The following is an 18,968-nucleotide window of genomic DNA, read 5'->3' on the forward strand; positions in this document are numbered from 1 at the left end:
AGTTGAGAGCCACTTATTAAGAGCCACAAGAGGCGATGCTTTTGAGCAGTGTAGCAGCAGGTGTGCAGCAGCCACTCGGCAACCTCTGGAACCGGAGCTTTCACCTTTCACTCCGAGTTCCACTCTGAGGCAGAACTTTGTGATATTTCTCCTGACCACTCTTGGAGAGCAGTTCTTGTAAAGAGCCATACAGTATGACTGCCTCAGCACCCCGTGTGCGTGACAAGGTATTCATGTAGAGCCTGCTCTCTTAAGTCACTCTTGACAACTTAAGGGAGGTCAAGTTGACTTGGCCTTTAGAGGAAGCTTTTCCTGCTATCCTGCCATAAGAATTTGTGCTGGCCTGTACGTTCGCTTTGGGTGTATTCTGAAGATGTTTGCTTTCGATTGTGGAGGCCATAGAATGCTTACAACAGCAACAGCGCAGGAGTTTAAAACGTTCCTAGATTTAAAATAGGACTGTATTAAAGGGTCACAGCATTAGGAGGGTTGAGAACCATGGCCATGGACTGTGCTTCCTTTCATACCTGATTGCTGACCCACTTCTGTACCTGTGATGAGTGGGGAGTTCTTGCTTCCTGTCATCATTGGCCCTTTTGACATGGGAACCTATTTCTTGCTAGGTATAGGGGTTCCAACCTATGACATTCAGATATACAAGGCTTCCCTGCAGGCAAGCACTATTTCTTTCTGACCATAATATCTACCTTTGTAGAGTGTAGGGTAACAGAAAAGCAACATAAAATAAATATCCCTGGCTGCTTTGAAGGGCCATGTGTTTGGGGAGCCTGCCCTTGTTTTCAAATAGGTCATTAGACTGATGTATGGTTTGAACTACAAGTTTCTGGTGCTGGAGGAAGAAGACAGGAAAGAATTCATTTAGTCTTCAGTGTAAGAACAGAGTACATAATTGTAAGAGACAGTGCTTTATGGATGACAGATTCTCTTGTAAAATTATGTTTCTTGATGCTTAATATTACCCATTATTGCTATTGAATAGCATTTTTAATAGAGATACAAATTTCTACAAAGAGAAATTAAGGCCCTCTAGATAGAATTCTGCATCTATTTAAACCACCACTATGCTCTTTATCACAGTGACTTTGTCCTTTTTGCTTTAGGTGAAGGATGCAACCCGAAAGATTGCAAAGGCTTTTGCCATCTCCGGACCATTCAATGTCCAGTTCCTTGTCAAAGGAAATGATGTTTTGGTAAGAAATACTAATTGACCTTGGAGAATTTTGCCATCTTGTATGGTTGGTTATGTTGGGTCATGTTGGCTTGTGCCTCACCCTGGTAATCTCTGTGACCTGGCAGCTACTTCTGTCTGAGAGGGATGTTGCAGTGTGTGTAATGTCTCTCCTGTTTGAAGGCAAGGGCTCTCAGTGGCACTGATATGTCACTCACAGCTTTATGAAGTACTTGATGAACTGAAAGATCACCATATTCCATCCACAGTGAAGTACAGATGAATGTGGGTGTATCTTACAGTGAACAGAATGCGCATTTAAGAGATCCTTCCTTGAAGTTTGATTTGCTTCTTACCTAGAGAATCAAGTTGTTTTATAACCCATCTTGAAAGACAACATATAATTTAGACCAATTAGATTGTTTCTAATTATTTTATTTTATTTAAACTATTAGTAACCAATATCTGTTCACCATTAATGATGGAGGCAAGTGGTGATTAAAATGATGTATGAGGCATATTTTCCACCTGCAGATACTCTAATGTATCTCCCTTTTAACTATGTGGAGTTGCCTTAATAATTTCACTAATACTCTAACTTAATGAGGATTGGGAGGAAAATGAACTCAGATAACTATAAGTGTATTCATAGCCTTAGTAGTTACTGGATGGTGTGCAAATGTCCTTGGAGTTGAACAGGAAGATCATATTTACCAGGGTGCACACACACATGTATAAACATATACACATATGTATGAGTATATTTACACACACACACATATATTTACATATATTGAACACATAGTTGAATATCATGTCTTGTCTGGAGAAAATAATGAAAGGCTTCAAGTAAAATTTTATATTGTGAATGAGAATTTACACAATAGCTGGGATTTGGGTAGGTTGAAGGTAGAGAGGGTGTTATACATAGTTATAAGATCATCTACAACAAGGAATAACTAGTGCATTTGGGGAGATATGAATTCATTATCTTTATGTTCAGAGAAAGTATTTCTTTTCTGAGTGAGGACTGGAACTAAATCTTGGAAGGCAGAACTTGGGTCAGTAATTTGGTATCAGATGAGAGAGACATGCATTGAAGCAGGAAGACAGAAGGTTTCCACTAGCCAGGTTTTAATATGAAGCCACCAGGATTCCAGTGGGGACTTCTCAGTTAGGGGTGTGACATTATCCAAACTCTGCATTAAATGAAAGGTATCAGAAATGTGCAGCAATTGAACTGGGGAAATGGGATGGGAAAGAGTCAAAGTTCAAAGATAATGTCCTCAAAGAAGCCAGTTAGTCAAAAATCTAAGCAGTGGAGGTAAAGGGATGGGATTAGGGAATGAATTAATAACAGAAGGAAACCAAGGGACAAAATGAACATGAGGATTGTTGTTACTGGCATTCATTGTCTTTCCCCTTTTGAACTTATCTTTCTAGGTGATCGAATGCAACCTGAGAGCATCTCGATCCTTCCCCTTTGTTTCCAAGACTCTTGGGGTGGACTTTATCGACGTGGCTACAAAGGTGATGATTGGAGAGAACATTGATGAGCAGCGTCTTCCCACACTGGAGCAACCCATCATCCCTGCTGACTATGTTGCCATTAAGGTAATATTTTACAATATGGGTCATTTTATGAGCAGAGATGAAATGAAAGGAAACCTTTGCCACAAAATTTCTGGGACTTAACAGACCTGCTGGACTGATGACCATCTTCCCTTTAGAACGTGCTGAGGTTGTGCTGCAAGCAACCTCATGTGAACTATTTGCATTTGCAGAAACTTTGACAACCATCAAGGATAACATGACCTCAACATCGCCTAGCCAAGTGAATTATAACCCATGTTTCCGCAGCTGAAACATGGTGCTGGTTTAGTTAGAAAATTAAAATTCTGGGCAATCTTGTTTAGGACAAAGCTGAACTGTGAAAAGTCTCTAGGAATTCAGGAGTCTCATAAAAGGGGTTACCCTGAGGGGCTGGTTAAATTCTTACCACCCTAGCTGCTTTTGCTTAGTGTGTATTTTCTTCAGTGGCACAGATTTTTGAAATTAAAATAATAGATTGTAGCGGAGCAATGAGGGTGATGGAATTGAAATTATATTTTAATAGTACCTTAATCATAAAGCCACTATAGTCCTCTAGCTGCCTCAGTGTACAGAGTACTTAATATTATGACCATGAACCACTTTGATGGACAGGCATGGACATTCATGAAGTATACAAATGCATTTGAATTTCTTAGATGAAGCACAGACAGTGACGTTAATTTATATTGTGCAATGAAGTTATGTAACATCGACATAGCTTGGATGTCTTTAAAACAGTGGCTCTCAGCCTATGGGTTGCAATCCCTTTGTGGGTCGAATTACTCTTTCACAGGGGTTGCATATCAGATATTCATATTACGGTTCATTACAGTAGTAAATTACAGTTATGAAGTAGCAATGAAAATATTTTTATGGTTGGGGTCAGCACAACATGAGGAACTGTTTTAAAGGGTCACAGCATTAGGGAGGTTGAGAACTACTGCTTTAAAAGGATTCTGTTCTTATATGTACTGGTGGCTCCAACAATAAATCTGCTTCTGTGAGATTCTGACTCCTGATTTTAGTTGTAGGTGTTTAAGTAGTACCTAGGAATCAAAAATGTAATGTCAGTAGCTTAGGATTCCTTAGATTATATAGTGTGTTGAGACAGAATCTTATTTTTTCATTTTTTAATTTTTTAATGGTTGCAGATATATAACACACATTAATTTTATGTTTGAGATCAGAAGTCAGTAGTCAACAAAAATGTTTCCACTGTAAGATTCTATTTATTATCATTATTATCATTAATTCTTCTCTCATACAATATATCCCAGCCACAGACCCCCTGCCTCTACTTCTACCAGTGCCCCCCTACTCTTCCCCAGATCCACTGTTCCTGTTTTCCTTCACAAAACAGCAGGCCTCCCAGTGACAGCAATAGAACATGGCATAATCAGATTCACTAAGACGAGACACAAACCCTCATATCAAGGCTGGACAAGGCAACCCAGCAGTAGATATTTTAAATTCTTTTATTAATAAACACAATAAATGCTTAATTTTCAAGGTACCTATTTGTTGTCAATTTGAGAAGACCTAGCGTGGCTGATGGGAAAGAGATAGCAGACCAGGAAAGCTGGCGGACAGCAGCACATGATAACATCATTAACATGACACAATATGACCCAATACAATGACCTCAAGCTCTTTTTCCCATAACTTAGAAGTGCCAGTATCAGTGGAAGGGTCATCTAGACCAGATGAATAGGCATATGTAAGAAAGAAGAACTTGGTCCTTATGAGTCACGCTGATAAAATAATTGAACAGGAAGCCCTGAAGTGTTTCTGCTGGTATGAAAAAAAAAAAAAAAAAAAGAAAAAAATGTTTCCAAGCAGAACGTTTTCCAAAGCTTTTAAGAGGTGTCAACAACACTTTAATGTCTCAGAAGTCAGCTTACAGACAGCCATGTCTGGCAAGGTGGCTTGCTGCAAGTTCAAATGAACAGAACAAGACAAGGAATGTTCCAAAAGCCTATCAAGGGGAAAATGTGTTTGAACTCTGTGTTTGGAAGACTAATGCCCAGTAGATGTTGTTTGAAATAACTCCAATAAGAATATGTGCAGGCCAGATTAGAAGTACTGGTCTAGACTGGTCACATGGGATCTATTTACAGAAATCATTTGTGATTACTTAACCCAACTTTTGGGCCAGGAGTACAACATATTCTTGGAACAGAATTTGAAAGCTATTTTTCAAGTCAGAGCTTTGGGGCAGAGAGAATTTGTTTAATTGTTTCTGTTCACCATGGCCTAACGAAACCTGTAGGAGGTGATTCACCAAGTGTGCTTACCTTTCTTCTCTTTTTATCCTTTATCTCACATTTTCCTGCCCTATTACATCTGACAGGCTCCAATGTTTTCCTGGCCCCGACTGAGGGATGCTGATCCTATTCTGAGATGTGAGATGGCTTCCACTGGAGAGGTAAGTAGTTAACAATACATGACTGCTTTTATCAAATTTACTTGGAAGTCTATGGTTCCATGATCTGAATGTGGTCTTGTACATAAAGTAGTAAGTGGGTAGAGAAACTCAAACTTCCCAAGCTTTTCTTTTTCCCAGGGGATCTCAAAGGTTTAGGAAGTTTGAATTAAAGAAAAATCTTCTACCTCTTTTTGTAGCACATTACCCACTGTGAAACAACAGTCATGTATTTCTGAAGACATCTGAGCATGTCCTATGTCAATCTTTTTAAAGCTCCCACCTACTCCAGTAAAAACAGTTCATCCCCTGCTTTGCTATGATGGAAGCAGATCTGCCCATCTTTACTGGAAATATGTAGAATGACAGCATTAAAAAGGTCATGGATGTGAACACTGGAAACCACAAATATGTAAGAAATCCCAAGCCCACTCCTGAGGCAGCTTGAACGTCTTGAGGCTGATCTGAAAATGATAATGGGACTGGCCACTGGATGTCCCTCTTCTCTTGTGCTGGAATTGTGTCAAGTGAAGGTTTTTTTTTTTAAGAATGCAAAATGTGTTTTCTCATAGAGAGCTGTCAGATTCTAGAAAGTTCTCTACATGTCAGTGTCAGGACATTTTATGAATCACCTAGCCCTTGACAGACGTACATGCTACAACCTTCAGATCCTCATCAGTGCACACTGGAGTGGTAACATCAGACCGTTAGGCATCATTGTCTCTCTTGGTATTAAGGAAAAATCTGCAGAGGAGAATATTTAATTGCAGAGAATACATGGAGTTTTATATGGTTGCTTGGTTACAAGCGTGAGCTCTGATGAGAAGCCAACAGAGACCGGGATGCAGGCAGTGAGGAACAAACGACTCTGGTGTTGGAGTTGCACTCGTAGAAAGTGGCTCTTGACCCTTCTGCCGCTTCTTTTGATTTAGTTGGAAAACAAGCCTCGCTGTGAACGATGGGAGCTATATAATTCCCAGTTAAAGGATGCTGTCTTCAGGCTCATCCTCATTCCAGGATTCTGTTTTCAGCTGGCCAAGAGCCGAGGATCAGGGGGAGGCCTCTTTCTCTTAAGCTGCTTCTCTAGTGTGGCAAGTTGTTTTCAGAGTCTAGTCCTCTCTGTTTCACACAGCGATGATAATATGAACAATGTAGAAGTTGCTCCTATTTGTTGTCTCCTTTTCTAAACTATAAAAGGGAAGAATTTCTTCTAATATTAAAGTCATATTTCCAAGTGTCCTCAAGTCTGTTGTTTTCAGGGGCACTTATTTTACATCAGTCAAGGGAGGATGTCATCCTGATACTTACAGAACTATTTGACTGGTTATTTTTGTTTTTAATGGCCAGGCAGAAAATTGTTGGGACCTCTTTTGGGTACCTGCATTTTTGATCGGACTGCAGGGTCCCTTTCAGTGGAAGTGAGACTCATGAACTTCTGTTGACATTGCTCAAGTTGATTGGTCAGTATTTGACTGATGAAAATGCTCAACGGTGGAGTGAAAAGCAGTCATGTTCTTGTGGCCAGCTGAAGGTTACACTCACAAGAACTTTCCTTGCCCAGCTAGAGAGAGTCATTTGCTTAAAGAATGAATTCAGCCGTCAGCATTATTTACTATAATGGTGACTCTGAACGTGTGCCAGATGATGATGTGCAGAATTGACTTCCCTCGTGTTAAAATACACCACTTGTCCTCTAGTTATGGTGGCTGTTTGACTTGTAATTACAGCGTGCAGCAGTTACCCTAGAGGAAATCTCCATAGACCCCACCAATTTGTGTTAGCTTGGCATCTTTCTCCCACCCCCACCCCCCCCCCCCACTTTTTTTTTTTTTTATACATGGCTTGGGTTTCTAGGATGAGTTGCAGAATATTTTGGTTCAGTTTCTAAAAATGATAAAAAGGAACAAACTCTTTTGAGATTTTCACGTACTTATTGGCATCTCTTAGGCAGCCTTCTCTTAAGGTGGCTGAGATGATTTAAAACCAGTGGACCAGCAGTCTGTGTTTTATCATCCCCCACCCTGAATTCATGTACTACTGCATTGGTACACATGATGTATACAGTGATTTTTAACATGAACTCATATTAATATTTGGAAATTCACCACATTACACACCAGAAGCTGTGATTTGTATCCAAATAACTTGCAGTACAATCCAGTATTGTTGTACTGCTGAGTGTTGTTGAGTAGAGAAGAAATTGCTTACTCATTCATTAGGCTTAATTAAAAACATAAGACACATCTGTCCTGGCCAGTCATTTAATCTTTGGATTCAGATTGCTTGGTCTTTGGGAAATACGATAAAAAATCTAGGGAAAGAGTTTATCAGTACATTGCTCTCCAATTTTTCCTTTCTTCCCCCTTTTTTTGTATAAGTTTTATTTGATTATTCTTCCCTTCCTTGATTTTATATTTTTCATTTAATCCTAAACAGGTGGCATGCTTTGGTGAGGGTATTCATACTGCCTTCCTAAAGGCAATGCTGTCTACAGGGTTTAAGATACCACAGAAAGGCATTCTGATTGGAATCCAGGTGAGTGGCTTGTGGCTATGCACATTCTCAGGTAGCACACTGTTAGTGGCCAGGATGTCAATTGTGGTATAGAAGAGAGGGGGTTTGGTTGCATGCCTTGGAAAGTGGTAATTTATGAGAATGACCACTGTATATTCTATTTGCTCCCTTAGTCTTCCCCTGCTGCAGCAGCAGACAAAAAAGTAAAATAAGAAACAGAAAGCAAAGTCTCTATTGAGAGACTATTTGTTTTTAAAGGGACTATTTTAGAAAAGCAATGTTCTCTATTCCTCGATTAGATGTTTTCTATACGCTTTTCTCATTTTTCATTTATTTAGGATTTTCTACAATGTACTTTAATCGAGCATATCATTTACCCCCTCTCCTTCCAGATCCATCCTTCCTTTTCTTCCCACCTAACTTGGTGTCCTATATCTTTTTAAATCCACTGTGTGTGCTGTCCACATACTCATAGATGTGTGGCCTTCACTTGATGGTGGTCAACCCAACCCGACTACAGTCTTCCAGCAAATTAGCACTCTTTCCCAGCTAATAGTTATCATCAATTTTTTTAGGTAGGCTTGGGACTTCATGCCTATTTCCTTTCTTCATGTTGGGATTTGTCTGGCTTGAGCTTGTGTAGCCTTGTGCATTCTTTTTATGTATATTGAACAAAGTAAGACGAGATGACTATAACGCAATATTACCACAATAAGAAGAGCATGATTGGTTTATTGTTGCAAGTCAAGTGTAAATAAATCTTAGGGTAAAGTTTTGGACATAAAATGTCTTTAACTCCTTGAAATAATTATTGAAACAGTGCATACATGTTCTGTTTCTAATTTCCTGAAAAGTAATTGTATATGCTTCTCAAATGGTCATTCATTTTGACTTGAGATTAGCGATTCTTATATCCTTTAAAAAACAATGAGTGGTCATATATAGCCCCCCACTGTGACTTTAATAAGCTCAAACCCTGCATGTCTTCACAAAAATCAATAAAAACATAATTAGAAGAGAATCAGGTATTCTCAAGCCAGTGGGTGATTATTATAAATGCTGCCTCATTAGGGTGTCTTAATATTAGCAAATTAGGCTCCAGAGACTGGACAGGTAGTCACTTTGAAGAAGTTTCTGGAAAGAGTAACTCGAGGTTTTGCATTATGAAGGTGGCAGAAGGGCGATGGTAAGGGTTTAGAGCAAAGGCTAACAAGATGGCTTACTACACGAGGCTTAATGGCAGTTTAGAGACAAATCACATCATATGAGTGACTCATCACGTTACTAATGGGTGCTCAGTATTATTAAGTCCCAAGTAGGAGAATATTGGCCCATCTTCCAGTGATGGCTTAAAGTTTAATGTGAGACCTGGGGACATTCAGAGGAGACCATGCCCTTAGCCCTCATCTTCACAACTAATCAAAACACTGCTAACATTTTCAAATAGCAGTTTAAGAAGGCAGTGATGTATAAAATTGTGGCTTGTTTGGTTCCAGTGCTGCAGGGAAATGTGCCACAAAATTAATTTGTTCTTATGAAATATTTGTGGGATTTGGGCATCAGTGAACAGAATTTTGCTTTGTAGGAAAAAAGAAGACCTTATGGATTGGGGAACAATATTTTCAAAGCAATGAGTTTTTATTAGTTAAAATTCTACCTTTGAATGCATTATTTTTAAAACAATCTTTCAGCAGTTACATGAGTTGTTGCAAAAATGTATTCTGTGTATATATGAGTGACAATCATTAGTGATTTAAAAATATTTTTAGTACAATATTAAATGTAGTTTAAGATTCTTTAATAATGTTCTAGTTACTGACGTATCTACAACTCAGGAAAATCGATCAGTAGAATTTTAAACCTCTAGAAATAGAAGGAATATAATTTATGACTTATTTTATATAATGTGAAGAACATCTGCCATTCCCAACATTTAATGTTTATATAGTCTTTCCACTCTGTTCACTCTAATTTTAAAAAGTGCTTAGTCTGATAGCTTATGCTGAAGTTATGACGGGGTAGACTAGGTAGAGAGTCAATAGCTTTAAGTCTTGGAGGCTCTATCTCAGGTAGAAAAGGATCCATTCTAAACTCAGCTTTCATGCAGCATTCACAGCAGCACGAATGAAGTCATCTTTTTACCCAGAATTCTCAGCAGCGTGGATGCAGTCATCTTTTTACCCAGCATTCTCAGGAGTCAGGATGAAGTCATCTTTTTACCCAGCATTCACAGCAGCATGGATGCAGTCATCTGTGTTTCTGTATTGCAGGACACACTTTGAGAAAGGACACGCTATCACTGGGTCAGAAGGATTCATCATAACTCCTTTAAACATATAATCAGAATAGAAAGGGACTTAACAGAGGATTAATATAGAAATGAAGGCCAGGGCTAGAAAGTATGTCTGAAAGCATCTATCTTGTTGGGGGAGTTATTTAATCAAGTTATGAGAGAGGAGTTCACGTTTGTATCTTGGTTTCTTAGGGTGGCCATCCACATCATATGATGCTGCCATAGGCTTTCTAGAACCCTGAGACCATATCATTACCATGAATTTCCTTTATAATTCATTCCTGGAGCAATGGAGAGGAGGTTCAGTATCCACCCTATTTGTAGTGACAGTCTTCTCCTTTCTCCACATTCCCTGAGTTAAGTACATGCTATGAGTAGAAAGATTTAATGAAGACACGTAGACTCATTCATCTGGCACCACAGGTTCCAAGAGAAAACTGAGGAAACAGAGAGACACAGAGTAGAGGGCAAGGTGACTCTGAGCTGGAAAACTTCTTCACTTAGTGTCACAGGCTGAAAATAAGCATTTATTACCAGCAGCTTTTTTTTTTTTTAGTATGTAGAAAGTTTGTGTGTGTTCACATGCACATGCTTGCCTGCGTGTGGCTTTCTTGCTAAACCTGTGTTTCTCATGCCCATTGTAATCCTTTACTCATACAATCTCTTTGTGCATTTCTTACGCCAGATCCCAGAGCCAAATCACTCAGGAAATTTGAAATATTTGTACCATCAATCTTGTGTACCTAGGACTTAGGAGAAAGGAAGAGTCAGGATGCATATTTTAACAAAGTACCTTTGTCAGCTTAATTGCCATGTGCACTACTGTGTCTTTACCAAGAAGCCTTCCACAGTCTAGGGCGTTTGTAATGTAAGAAGCATAATATGGGTTTATGAGGCAACAGAATCACCCTTGATTTCCCTGCTGTCGTTCCAGCCACCTTTCATCCTGTCAGGATGTATTTTTAGTTGCTATGAGAAGGCAATCTGCCTTGTTTTGAGGTTTTTCTAGAACACCCTTTAACAATGAGTGATTGACTCTAGAGGAGATGGAGAGCACTCTCTGTGTTTCCCCCTCTGATTGGGCTATTCAGTGATGCTGGTGAAGTGGCAGGCACCAGCCCGACATCTGGCCTTCAGCATTGCTCAGAAACACAAAGCAAGCGTTTATTTGAAGAGACGACTCCAAGTGACATGAATAACCTTTTATCTTCAAAGGGGCATCATTAGGAACAACCACACAGTTGTCAATCCAGGCGACCCTGGAGCATCCTCAGACATCACTTAGTGTTAACTCGGCTTTCTCTTCTGCAGCCGGAAGTTGGCTTAGCGTGAAAATGATCACTGAAGGAAATAGATATTTATTCCACTTTTAAAAGAACTTTTTCCCCCCTCATAAACATTTCCCAGAGCATAAACTAACTTGTACTTTTCACCTCTACTACTAAGGAATGGATTCTTACACAGGTCTTTTCAATCGGCTTTTAAATCTGAGGTTACTCAGATGCGAGCTGACAGCGGTAATTTCTTTTTGTAGAGAGGCTGTTTTATGTGTCACAAGTGGTCAATACATGTTTGATAGAAGTTTATAATGTGTCTATGGAAGCCAACACCCCACACCAGAAGGCAGCGTGGTTCCCTAGCTGGGAACTGCCAATACTGTCATGTTGGATATTTATCTTTTCCACCTGGGGAACAGCAATGAAACAGCTTCATAATAAGGTTCTGCCTGGTATCTCCAGGTCTTAGAGGACCTGCTGACTTATTTTATTTTAAAATGGCAAAGAAAAAAATCGCATTCTGGTACCCCCCTCAACATTTTTCATTGTGACTTTGGTCAAGGTTAATACATCTTGACCTCAAATTGCAAAGCGAATGAAGGATAGCTCTTCCAGCCTCATTCATTTCCATTTCTAAACTGAGTGTCCATCAGAGGGACCTGAGGGTTTGAAAACTATGTTTGACTGGGATACCCACCTGAGGCAATCCATCTGGGTGCAGCCTAAAGTTTCCTACTTTTAGTAAGTTCAGATGATGCTGATGCTGATGCTTTGGGACATCCAGGAATACCTTACTTGTGGTAGTTCATTATCACCATGTCCTCAGTGACTTCTTGCTAAAGGGATGTTTAAGAGATTGAGAGTCATTAGTTAAGTGCATGACTAATGCACCAATTATCCAGGCATTAACTGAGACCTCTCATGTCATTGAGTACAAACCTAAGTCTGTTCTGTGTTTATCAGAAAGTCCAAATGTAATGTTTCATATGAGGGGGGTTTAACAAAATGCAGAGATTCATTTTGCATATTTCACGTGTGTTTCTTATCAAGGAACCTTCAACTATGAGGCAAATATAATGGGTCATCTCATTTGGCCCCTTGCTTCCTAAGCAGCATCACACTTGAGCATATTAGTGTCCTATTCTGCCTGGTGTATATGTTAAGACAATGCTGCATACTGCTTTAAATTGTCCTAATGTCAGTGAGTAATAATTATTCTGTTTTCTCTATTATAGTTTATAATTTTATTTAGAGTCATAACTGATGATATCTAAACTTATTTATTCCTGTTTAGTACTGAGTGGAAATAGAAGGTTACTACCCTGGGAAGCTTACAACTCATGTTATAGCAGGCTGTCTTGAATAACCCCTGTGCCTGCCTTGGCTCAGATTTATCCCATTGCATTTATGTTTTCTATTTGCCAGTGTTTTCCTCTCCTAAAACTGCAGTTCTAGGATTTAGAGGGCCAGAATCTAAAAAGAGTTTATATTTGAACACAGTCTTTGGAGTCATTGCCTAGGATTTAGATCTGTTCTCAGAGAACCCTTGCATGTAAATATTAGGAAACTTTATGGGGGCAAATCATTATAAAAATTGTACAAGGATCTGGATATGTTTTTTTATCACAATTCTTAGTTTGGGGATAAGAAACAGGATCATGTCCATTTTTTTTTCAAACATCACCAATATGATTTCTAAATCAATCACAGGACATTTATAGAAACAACCACATTATATCATCAGTTGAACAAAACCTTTTAGAGGAAAGTCCAGCAAAATGATCTCATTTAAAGAGAACAGATATGCTTTTAAGCATATATGATTTTAAATGGTTTAGGAACTAAGACATTCATGATAATAAGGTCAAAGGGAGAATTTAAACTTTGGGCAGATTACTCATCTTTGTTGTGTGTCTTCCTGGACATTGCCTTGAAAACACAAAGCACTTAAACACAGGGAGTCTTTAGAAGTGGTGAACCCCTGATGACAGTGGGCAGGGATCCAGGGAAATCAGGTCCAGCTGGGGTCCTCGGAAGTACACAACAGACTGATAGAAACTGTCTGAAAAAGGAGCAAGGACATTAAAAAAACCTGTATGGAAGTGGGTGTAAATAGTGAGAAAGATGGTTTGGATTATCATAAATGATAGAATAACCCAGGATTCAGTACTGGGTTACAGGGACAAGAATCTAGTCTCTGGGAAGCTGGAAAAAAAACCCAGCAACTGTCTTAATGATACTAATCAATATTTCTTGAGAACTGTTATTAGCCCAGAAACTGCTGATCTGGAGTAGTAATCCTCTGTAGTGATTGCAAATAAATTAACCTACTGGACAATCACAATGACCCAGTACCACAAGTATCATTACCACTGCACTGAAGGGGTGAGGAGACTACCTCAGAGAAAAGCTAAATTACCCAGGGAAACACAAACCAGTGAACTGTGCAGCCTCAAGAGGCAGGAGCATTATCATCTCTCTTTTAGAAGTGAGGCCAAGGGTGTTAAGTTTTCTGAGCAAATATTTCCCGTGAATGATAAAGCTAGGATTTGAGAAGGAACTTAATACTCTAGGGACTCTTAGCAAATGACCTTCTAGGATCTCGAGTGAGTTATTAAAGATAGTGCAAAATTAGAACTGGCCAACGAGAGCAGGTTGTTTGGAATAGCAAAACAGCCAGGCGCCAACACGGTTGACTTGATGTTCTGATCTCAGCCTTCGTGTCTCCCTAACCAGACAAAGAAACCATGCACACAAAGAAACAGTGTGGATCTAAACAATGGGCTCAATGTGAATGAAAGGTCTTAGAGATGGGTAGAAGACAGAAAAGAAGATAACATGAATGGAATTTCATCTATGTTGGAGAATAAATAACATATTAAGTAAAAACGAATATATGGGACTTTCTTTTGCAATGGTGGGTGGGACACCATATTGAATGCGTCTAAACAGAGACAATGCATATCTAGAAAGTGAATTCTGTTACATTCTTTTTCTAGCAATCATTCCGTCCAAGATTCCTTGGTGTGGCTGAGCAGTTACACAATGAAGGATTCAAGGTATACTCTCTCAATTCTTTTCCTTTTTTTAAAGTACCTTTCTTTCAACATGGAAATTTGTCCATGAAACAAATACTGCACAAACAGGAAACCCGCCTTTTTAATTTGGAAGGCTTAACTAACTTGATCATTTCAAAACTCCCACAGAGGATTATTGGTAGTTCATTATTGTTGGGGGAGCAGAGTGTCCTTTTCTTCAGTATTGTAGCTGCTGGTAAACTGTCCTGTCAATAATAAACACCTTCCATTCATCCTGCAGCAGAGAAGCTCTACATTCAGTGGGTCACACACAGAAGACATGAAAATAATTTGTTGAGAAGAAGGGCTCTAGTGGGAGAGAAGAGGATCAGAGTGAGGAATGGGGGTGAAAACAATGAAAATTGGTTATATAAACACTTGAACCTGTCAAACCATGGAAGTTAAAAAAATAAGTTTTACATAGAATAAAATAATTAGGAAGACTAGGGTTAACAAAGTAACTACAAACTCAATAGTAGTTAGCTTAAAATCTTGGAAACTATAGTTGAAGCAAAATTAGGACGTTCTCCAGTGTATTTCTGTCTCTTTTCCTCTTCTTGATTCTGTATGAGGTCATAGTTTCCAGCTGTTACAGTTGCAGGCAAAGCGTCTTTGTAGCAAATTGCTCTGCACACAGCCTAGTTCAGTAAAAAACAAAGTTACTCCCACAGCTCAGATTGGGCCTGTGGCCATGGGCTTTGTTGACCTCATAAAAATAATTTCTAAGCTATGACTAATTCTTTTACAAAAGCAGTTACAGCAGAGGCTCTTACGTGTTTCCTCAATGAAAAGATTTAGAAACATTTGAGGTACCACCACCCCAGATTCTGAGTTTGAGTGGCTACCCTCGGCACCATGCTTCTCCCATGTTCCTTCCTCTTCCTTTGGTTGTAAGTGATTCCTATGTCTCTTCATTAACAAAGGCTCTTCCTTTGTATTGTAACTGACTTTTCTATTCTAAATGCAGCTGTTTGCCACAGAAGCCACGTCAGACTGGCTCAACGCCAACAATGTCCCTGCCACCCCTGTGGCATGGCCATCTCAGGAAGGACAGAATCCCAGCCTCTCTTCTATCAGAAAGTAAGAACTGAATAGTCTCTTTTCTGAATTGGGGGAAAAAAACCCAAAAAAACTAAAAGAAAAGCAGAAGATAAATGGTGGGAGCTAGTACAGTGTGAAGCTCGTACCTCATTTGCTTTCAATTTTTTTTTTTTCCAAAGTTTGGTTAACAAATTTACAAGTGAACACACTTATGGGTGATAGTTTCATTCTTATAAAAAGTGAATTACCACATGTGTGCCTGTCCACATGTTCGAAAACACCTTTCAGGTATTCCTATTAAAAGTGCTTGACAGATAAAATAAAACTATGAAGAATTTAATGCAGTGTTTCCTATGTAACGTCATAAATGTATACACACAAGGTATGTGTATGCGTATATACTTGATTAATCATCGACATTTCACTGAGGATGTGCATCATTGGGTCTGTCAATTTATTGAGCATTTGCTGCATAGAGAAAACTGGAGTAAGCATTTTGATAACGTTTTTAACTAAATGGTTTTTTCTTAGGCCATCACCACCTGATTTTGTGAGACCCACTCTGTGAGCTTTCAGGAACTGCAGGGTGTCTGTTGGTACAAAGCTACACGGGATGAATGCACAGTGGATCTTTCTCAGTTACTCTTGAATGTTCTAGTTTACACAATAGCTGCAACATACCAAATCCTACGCAGCATGCTATTTATTAAAAGTCGTACAGAAATCATTATGAAGTGAAGGGAAGAGTGTCATCTTATACAGGCATTAGAAACTTTCCGCTGATGCTCTGAGCACCTTGCTTAAGAGTATTATGAAATGAAAACCAGATCTAATTCATGCTTTTGGCATTTGAAGGTCTCTTAGGGTATGTTCAGTCAGTCCAACAACAGAATGTGACACAGGTTAATTCACAGCCAGGTAGACTCATGCTTTCTTCTGCCAGGCAGTGGGAAGCAAGCAGAGATAGATGCAGTGAGTGGGGAGAAGCCTCGAGGGCCTTCAATGCTGGAGGGATCACTTCTCCATAAAAACCAAGTGACTATCTATCGAATTGTCCATTCTTGCTATGTTGGGTGGTATTTGCCTTTGCATCCTGTTAGACTTCTACCAGAGTTCTTTCAAAACCACAATAAAAAATTATAATTCTCCTGTGAGTGCAACTTGAACATCAACTTAGAAGTAGAAAAGAGCAGGCGGCAGGTGGCTCGGTAATATCATTAGTTTAAAAGGCAGAGAGAGGAATTAGTGTTAGTCATTTTGAAACTAATTATAAAATAGACATTGTCAACTGTAAGTTTTCATTCATTTCTTTTTAGATTGATTAGAGATGGAAGCATTGACCTTGTGATTAACCTCCCCAACAACAATACTAAATTTGTCCATGATAATTATGTGATTCGGAGGACAGCAGTGGACAGTGGAATTGCTCTCCTCACTAATTTCCAGGTATGTTATTTCCTTTAAATATGAGCCATGTGTAGGTTTTATTTCTAGGTCTCCCTTCACGTGTGTTAATCACTCTTTGTATCCCCCCTCATCTCTTTCTCTCTCACTTGCTTTTTGTGGAGCATTCAGAACAGACAGGAATTTTTAATAGAATCTAAAACAATAGTGTTAATATGGTAGATGGTGGCCTACTTAAACAGTTGGAGATTAAACAGTTGATACAATCAAAAGCCAGGAACAGGACTGTTTCTTTTGTGACCCGTTCAATCATCCTGTGAGTACAAAGATACAGTATAAAATGTAGTGAAGATTGGGAGTGCTGTCTCCTCATCTCCAAGCAAAAGCCACTGCATGAAAGCAATAGTTTATTGATCAAAGGTGCAGATGTAACACACATGCTGGACCACATCACAAAAAAGACTGTATGAAGCACATTCAATGTCATTTGTCTCTGAGCCACCAGAGTCATCACAGAAAGAGCTATATATCTGACATTCACTAATGATCTGTGTGTCCTATTTTTTCCCTTTAAATTAGTTTGAATCCTTATTGGGGGTGGGGTAAGTTTATTCATGGTGAGTCTGAGACAGGGAGAAAGTCCCTGAGAAGAACAACATCACATCTTTCATTCCACCCCCCCCCCTTTGAAAATTGGGAGCAGATCCTTGGGTTTTCACTTCTGATCCATTCTCCACTCTCTTTCATCTCTTTTAGGCTGCTCACATTCTTGACATTCTCTTTCAGGTGACCAAACTTTTTGCTGAAGCGGTGCAGAAGTCTCGCACTGTGGACTCCAAGAGTCTGTTCCACTACAGGCAGTACAGTGCTGGAAAGGCAGCCTAGAGCAGTCGATGTCCAGTGAATTCGTCCTTGTGTCGGCATGGGCCACCCTGCTCCAAAAGAACCGTCCCCAGCCTATCCCCAGAAATGGATGCCATTGCCAAACTTTATTTTGGGTTCCTCTGTTCTTGATCGTCTGTATCTTTGACCATTAAATTGTTGCCAGTCACTGTTTCAAAGCCACCAAGTCCTCCCCAGTTACTTGTTCTTCACAAGGAATCCAACCATTCATGCCTTTTTTTTTTTTTTTTTTTTTTTGTGGACTTACTTTTAACATTTCATGGTGCTGATTAATAGTGATCAAAGCAGAAAAAGCTGTTGCCCTATCTCCTGAACTCTATACTCTAAACATATTCTTGTTTTTAAAGCAATGTCTGCCACACCCAGAGTCCACCCACAGGGCAGATTACCATGAGAATTTGTTAAAGTGAGATTTGGAGTTAATTTATGAATGGCACCATGTTTGCGTAGTGTTTCCTTTTTGACAGTGATTCCCACTTATTTAGCCCATCTAGGAATATCGTTTCTTCCCCACACAACACACAGTGTGAGATTGGGTTTCTGTGATGGATACTTGCTTGAAGTTTCGGAGGATGTCCGCAGTTGGAGGAGAACACAAAGGGGGTTATATTTTTGATCGTCTTGCTGGATTTTATTACAAGCAAAGTGAAATGTCCAGAGTTATGACACTCACCCTCTGGTCAAATTTTGTAACACTTTAGAAGTCTCTATTCCTTTTGTATGATGGATTCTGGGCATCAGCTGAGTCTCACCCTGCATTCTGTATTCTACACATATTAAACATGGGACCCCCATTCATTTACATACACGATTTTTTTTTTCTTTCAGGGTAGCCTTTGTTGCTTTTAAGTGTTTTGGTTATTACAGTGCTTTAATTGTGGACTTTTAAATAAAATACTATTAAGTGAAATTCAGTTGAATTATTTTTATTTAAGAAATAAATATAATACGATAAAACAAAGTGATTACATTGAAGTTGAACAAGGCAAACCAAGGGAAGGAAAAGAGCCCCAAATTAAGGCACAAGAATCTGAGACACACTCATTTAAACATTTGGGAGTCCAATGAAAATACTAAGCTGAAAGCTGTAATATATGCAGAGGACCTGGTGCAGACCCATATAGGCCCTGCACTTGCTGCTTTAGCCTCTGTGAGTTTGTTCAAGCCTTACTCAGATGATTTAGAGGGTCTTGTTCTCCTGGTATCCTCTATCCCCTCTAGCTCTTATACCCTTTTCTCCTCCCTTCCATGGGGT

The 18,968-nt window shown here is 39.3% G+C and overlaps 1 protein-coding gene across 1 annotated transcript in view; it reads left to right on the plus strand.

The window, feature by feature from the left end:
* Cps1 (carbamoyl-phosphate synthase 1) overlaps positions 1 to 18,623 on the plus strand; it is a 112,448-nt gene extending 93,825 nt beyond the window's left edge. The window contains exons 31-38 of the mRNA XM_036173467.1: positions 1,122 to 1,211; positions 2,633 to 2,803; positions 5,133 to 5,207; positions 7,641 to 7,739; positions 14,288 to 14,347; positions 15,333 to 15,445; positions 16,723 to 16,852; positions 17,597 to 18,623. Of these exons, the coding sequence (XP_036029360.1) occupies positions 1,122 to 1,211; positions 2,633 to 2,803; positions 5,133 to 5,207; positions 7,641 to 7,739; positions 14,288 to 14,347; positions 15,333 to 15,445; positions 16,723 to 16,852; positions 17,597 to 17,695 (837 nt within the window). The 3' untranslated portion in view covers positions 17,696 to 18,623. The remainder of the gene's footprint in view (positions 1 to 1,121; positions 1,212 to 2,632; positions 2,804 to 5,132; positions 5,208 to 7,640; positions 7,740 to 14,287; positions 14,348 to 15,332; positions 15,446 to 16,722; positions 16,853 to 17,596) is intronic.
* The last annotated feature ends 345 nt before the right edge of the window (positions 18,624 to 18,968 follow it).

Source organism: Onychomys torridus, chromosome 23 (assembly GCF_903995425.1).
Source record: "Onychomys torridus chromosome 23, mOncTor1.1, whole genome shotgun sequence".
Taxonomy (NCBI): Eukaryota; Metazoa; Chordata; class Mammalia; order Rodentia; family Cricetidae; genus Onychomys; species Onychomys torridus.